General features: G+C 32.7%; 1 protein-coding gene across 1 annotated transcript; it reads left to right on the top strand.

Moving 5' to 3' along the window:
* Positions 1-1,778: 1,778 nt before the first annotated feature.
* Positions 1,779-2,654, top strand: LOC143530630 (uncharacterized). The gene has a single exon (XM_077026116.1). The coding sequence runs from the start codon at positions 1,779-1,781 to the stop codon at positions 2,652-2,654; it is 876 nt and encodes a 291-aa protein (XP_076882231.1).
* The last annotated feature ends 3,638 nt before the right edge of the window (positions 2,655-6,292 follow it).

Raw genomic sequence — 6,292 nt, 5'->3', positions numbered from 1 at the left:
ATTTGTAATAAATACAAACAACCCAAATTTTGGCTCTAGAGTAATGTATCCAATCAAATAACTAACCATGTTGGCATGATTTAAGCAAGACCTAATAGCTTGAGAGTCCCAGGGTTTTGAAGACGCAAGAAGTATACGGATCACCAACAGAACGGATCCCACAAAATCCATAAAAGAGAAAAAATAGCTTTTAGTTGTCGTTGGATAATTTATCGACATAATCCATGAAATTCTATTTTTTATAACTTTCGGTACAAAAGTTACTAATGGTTACTGATGGATCTCAATAAATGGAAAAAAAAATCATATTCCTGCCAATAATATACGTCGTTAAATCCTTCGGTAAAACTACTACCTACGCTCGGATTGTGACGAAATTTGAAAAACAAATTACTGACGGTTGATACCTTTACCAACGGATTCATCTATTGATAAAAGTCCTTAGTTTGTAATGTGGTGCAATTTCATAGAATAGTAACCAAGTTTCAAAAGTATTTCAATTGAATCACTCAACTTTAAAAAAATTGTAATGTCTACAAACTCATTGCCAACTTAGTAGGAAAAATTTATATAGAAAATTAATGTTCATATATATGCGAGTTACTTTATGTACAACTATTAGATCATGGGTTATGGTTTATTCTTCTCATTTTTCATCACTCGCTACGTCTACGTCATTTCAGTGCCAACTCAACTTTTCCTATATCATACAACCTCATCACTCAACCTCAATAGGTGGGAATGACCCGCATGACCGTGGTCAGTTGGACCCCGTCATGTGCGATCATTTGGAGGCGACGTAGTGTTCCGCACCTATTCTTGAAGTAAGAATTATCCACGCAGGACCCTTGGAGGGTGGGGAATAACCCACACCCCATGGCGTTAGGAATTATGACTAGATCATAAACTTTTGACTACTAGATAACAATAAAGAGAACATGAATTTTTAACTACAGTTGATCATAATAACATTTTATATTTGTTTCAACTATTTATCATCGATGATTAGGGGAAGAGGTTCAAATAATAAGATAACAATGACCGATTCTTTAGTCTTAACCGCAACGAAAAAAAGTTTAAGGAAGTTGAAGGTATGATTAGATCATAAAAACAAAGCTCGTGGCCATCATCTAACCTTTCCCCTTTTATCACACTTTTCTTTCCTTTTTCTCTTGTGCAACTATTTAAAGCTTTAAATGGGGCCAAAATACAATAAGTTAAAGTATAGGGCTGTGGTATAAAGTGATTCACTTGTGAACCGTGAAAACCCCATTCCAAGATACCCAAATTTATTAGGTTGTCTAGACAATTATTTTTTTATATTATATTGGTAATTGTTATTTTAATAAATAAGTTTTTTCTTTATGTTTTATTTCTGTTGAGTCATATATATTTTGATTACTAGAGGTTAGTTAACTTCTTTATAAGAATATGTGTCAAGTAAAGGTTGTTTGTTTTAAAGAAAAATATTAAACATTAAAAGGGTTCTTTAATTAATTAAATGGTTTTCTAGAATCCTTTCCCTTTAAAGGATTCATACAAATGCCATCTCAAGTCTCAACCCACTAGTACATCTATCTACAACCTGCAAGGTGTATATCCAAACACACAAGATTAGCTACAGAGAAAATATGATTAGAAGAGAAGGGAAAGGACCATCTTCAAGAGATCTTTTGGTATGTTTTCCTACAAGAGCACATCTTGCATTGATGCCAAAACCGGTTTCTAGCCCACGGCGCCACCTCCATCACCGCTATCAAAACCATCTTAGAAAGTCCATGAGAAGTGGTAGCATGGGTGGCCACACAAGCCCATATATGTTGCCAGGAACAAAGCAGCTGGCCTCAGATAACATATCTGAGCCCACCTCTCCAAAAGTAACTTGTGCTGGTCAGATCAAGGTCCGACCTAGCACAAGATCATGCAAGACCTTGCAAACGGTCATGGAAGAGATTGAAAGACTTCATAATAATAGAAAGAAGAAACCTACTTGGATGGAAGCATTAGGGTTTAAGAAAGAAGTCATGCAATTCTTGAGTTGCTTAAGGAGTATTAAGTTTGATTTTCGTTGTTTGGGGGCATTTTCCCATGTCGATATCACTTCAGACGATGAAGAAGATGACGAAGATAACAACAATATCAATCCAAATGATCAAGATCACCAGGACCATGATCATAATTTCAATGAAGAAGTCTCACCACAAACTATGTTTTCCAAATGGTTTATGGTGTTACAAGAGAATCAAGATTGTGGGGTCTTTGAGAAAGATGAGAAAAGTTTGAAAACAAAAGATACAGAAGATCAACATCCTTATCCATGTCTGCCACCTACAAATGCACTTTTGCTCATGCGATGTCGCTCCGCACCTGCCAAAAGCTGGATGGAAGAGAAAGAAGAAGAAGAACAACAACAAAAGAAATATAGTGATGATCATGATCAGGATGATTATCAAGAACACGAAGAAAACGAAGAACAAGATGATAAAGATCAGAAACTAGAATTACCAAAAGAAAGCAAAAGAAACAGTTTGTCAGAATTGATGAAAAATGAAAGTGATTTCTACAAATTATCAGTTGATGTTGCAAAGGAAACTTGGGTTACTGGTGGAATTCACAAAGATCCATTTTCAAGAAGTAGAAGTTGGAGAAGATGATCTAAAATAAAATCTATCATCAACCTTGTTTCTTTTTATTTTATTTTCTTTTGTGAGATCTTTGTAAGTATTTTTGTAGATAATTGTCGTATAATGTGTGTACAAGAAATGATTTACACTTTGCAAATAAAACTTATTGTAAACAACAAATTATGTATTAATTGTTATAGGATTGTTAAATGCATGCGTGAGTTAACGCGAGTAAGCAACAACTAGAACTGGAGATCATAAGAATACGAGTCGACCTAGCTAGCTCGACTCGTGGTATATCCTAGTTGAGAGTTTCAACTCGTATTCATCTCGAATCATGTGACTAATTGACAACGTTTTTCAGTTTTAATAACTGTATATGCTTTTATGAAAGTCTTGATTAAGAAGTTAATCAGCAATTTCATTTTTTTTAACAACTAATATTTCTATCATGTAGTGAGATTATAACACACAACCTTTTAATTGAGGACCACACAACTTTGTTACTAGACCAACCTAGTGGTTGGAAGCTGTTGTAACAATTTCAATTTATATAACTCTCGACTCCATTATATACAAGAAAAATCGACTATGAAATATACTTTAAGCTAGTCAATATAAGAGAGCTACATTCAACTCGATAATAAATATATTAGCCAATTTAGCTCAAGCTAGATTTAGTTAAACTTTTAATAAGTTAATTCTTAGGGAGTTATGACTTAAGTCATATGTTTATTATTATTATTATATATATTATACCACTGTTCAAATGGTTAATATATACATATATGTACATGTATAGAAATACGTGCTCACACATGGGGAGATTAGATTTTATTCTGGAAAGGCTGTCGTATCATGCAATGGATCGAAATCACAAGAGAAAAACCAGATCTATATTATTTATAAATACAATTTAAGCCTCTTCATGCAGATCTCTACGTAACGTTAAAGAATCGATATATTTAATAATTCATAACATTTCACTACTGAAAAACATGTTGGATGTTTGGCATCAATATTGTTAGAAGATATAGACCTACTATAAAACGGGTAAATTTACACTACGTATACAAATTTTCGGACGAAAAAAACGGTCGATTTACACGACCGCGCAAAAAAACCGGGGAGGGGGGGAGGTGGGTGCGCGGGGCCACCCCGGCCCTAAGGAAGCTTCGTTCCTAATTTAGTGGTCTAATGGTATGGTATTTGTCACTTCAAAGTTGATGTAGTGTGTTAAAATCCTTAGAATTATTTTAGATAGAAAATTTGTTTTTTTTTTACTTTAAATTAAAATTCTTATGTGATATAGACCATTGTTTAGAAAAAATACGGATATTATAAGAAAAAGAATGATGATAAAATAACCAATTAATAGGATTGTAAATAAATCAAACGTACAGCAAACCGTTCGGGTGATGATCAAATAACCAATTAATAGGATTGTAAATAAACCGAACGTTCAACAAACCGTCCGTGGTAGGTTCGATAAGTCTGTTTACATTCGTTCGTTTAATAAATGAACGCACTGAAACAAATAACTATATTGAGTAATTAAATGAATGAACATGACTAGAGCTCGTGTTTGTTCAGTTGTGCGCGTAAACATTCAGTGATGTCTTCATATATATTCATTAAGATTTGTTTATTTTTGTTAATGTTTGGTTTATTTACGTTCATTCACGTTCGTCTGTTTATGTTTGGTCACTAAAGGTTTTTTATATATTATAATTTATACATTTTAGTTTATTATCCTTACATTATTTGCTTGTTACATTCTTATATTTTTGTTGGTTTATGATATTAAATGGATTGCTTTTACGTTATCTCCCATACCACCAAAGAATACGTCATATCTGATAACAAAAAATAAAACCCAGGTGAACGAACATGAACACATCATCTGAGGAAACAACGCCTTCATCTTTCCACGTTTATATTGTCGTTAGAACTAACTAGCAGGTATGGGGTGCGACGGATCCAGGTCACATGTGGTATAGGTCAAGTTACATAAATATAAACGAGTAGTAGGTTGACATATGTTAGACTAGTTTGGGTGAAATGTTTATCAACTAATGATTGTTTTAGAAATTAAGCTTGATTCTCTCTCAAATTAGCATAAAGTAAAGTTAGAAACGCTCAGGAAATTTAATTAACTGAATTGTTGATTTAGTGATTTTACAAGAAAAAAATACTTATTAAAACAAATCAAATCAGACCATTAGAATCTTGTTTTACAAAAAAGAAAATCATGATTGATTACAAATTTGAACGTGTACAAATAGAATTGAATTGGATTTAAATATGTCAAAACCGAGTTATTATAAACTTATAATATTGAAATTGAAACTTTATTTATTACATTAGTTAGTCACAATAAGTTTAATTACCCTAAAGTTCTAATCATTTGTTTGGCATGCAAAAAGCCACTATTCATTTATCCTTGGCAATATGGCAAAGGGCCAAAGGAACAACTTACATAATCATTGAGCAACCTCTAAAAGAAGGGTGTGTAGTGCTCGTAATAATGGCTAATAATATCCAACTTCATCATCAAACTTCTTGCATATATAATTCAACCAACTTTAACTTAAATTAAATAAATTAGATTCATAAGAAACTATACACTTATTCATAATACTAATTACAGCATGGCCATGCATATCATATCGGTTTTTAATTGTCTTTCAACGACAAACCTCAACATCACATTTGTTCCTAACCAGAATCAGAGGTTTTTTTTAAGGTGATTCATTGATCAAGTTGGGACTTGGGAGATTTTACAACATTGAATAGACGTATTCGAAAGCAATTGAATAATTGACAAAATTTCTTACCATTATATAGGAAGTTGAATCCTAAAACAAAGTTACAAGAAAGTTGGAGGGCTAAAGATGGAAGCTTAATTAAGTTTAGTTTTTACTAAATTATCTGAATTATCTAGTAAGTTTAAATGTTTAAGGTTATATAGTAGGTTTATTTGTTTTGCAGGTTAAGTTATTTGAGTCCTATTATGTTTAAGTATATAAATAAGGTTGTTTGGTTTATGTATTGAGTATGCAAAATTTCTGATTAATAAACTTCTGTTTTTGTTGATAATTATGTTTCAAAATGTCGTTTTTTGTGTGTGTAAAATATTATCATCCATTTCCCTAATAACATTAGTCCCTCTACACCAATTATGGCAAAAAACTATATAAAAGGGGGTCAGTTTTGGTACTGTACAGTTGTTTGACATTCTTTCCTTAACTTGTATGTCGCGTCGTATTGGTAACCTATGACATGTGATAATAACTCACTAGCATTAGAAAACCGAAACCGGTTTTCGGTCAAACGGTAAAAATCGGTAATTGTCTTCCTAAATGGTTCGCTTGTTAACTGATTAACCAATAATAACTTATTAAAATTAGCCTTAACCCATTGAAAAACCATACTAACACTAACCTTATTAGTCAGTGTTCGGCTAATCAGTTCCAATGTGAAAATCCTTAACCGGTTCTTATCAGTCGGTTACAATCGGTAAGTAACCAGTTTCTTCTATACCAGTTATTAACCGGGTTTGGTTTTGGTTTTGGTTCGGCTTCGGTTCACCAATTAGTATTTCCACATTTAGCCCGAGAAAAAGATAAAATTGTCCTGCCAAATTTATCATGCCTTGTTTTCTAGAG

Source organism: Bidens hawaiensis, unplaced genomic scaffold, assembly GCF_021521415.1.
Source record: "Bidens hawaiensis isolate Kalapana, Puna unplaced genomic scaffold, B.hawaiensis_p1.1 tig00008951_1, whole genome shotgun sequence".
Classification (NCBI taxonomy): Eukaryota; Viridiplantae; Streptophyta; class Magnoliopsida; order Asterales; family Asteraceae; genus Bidens; species Bidens hawaiensis.
The sequence above is the reverse complement of the archived record's forward strand: the minus strand, read 5'-3'. Positions and strand labels throughout refer to the sequence as shown.

Excerpts from the sequence above, each read along its gene's own strand:
- LOC143530630 (XM_077026116.1), top strand. The coding sequence starts at position 1,779 with ATGAGAAGTGGTAGCATGGGTGGCCACACAAGCCCATATATGTTGCCA.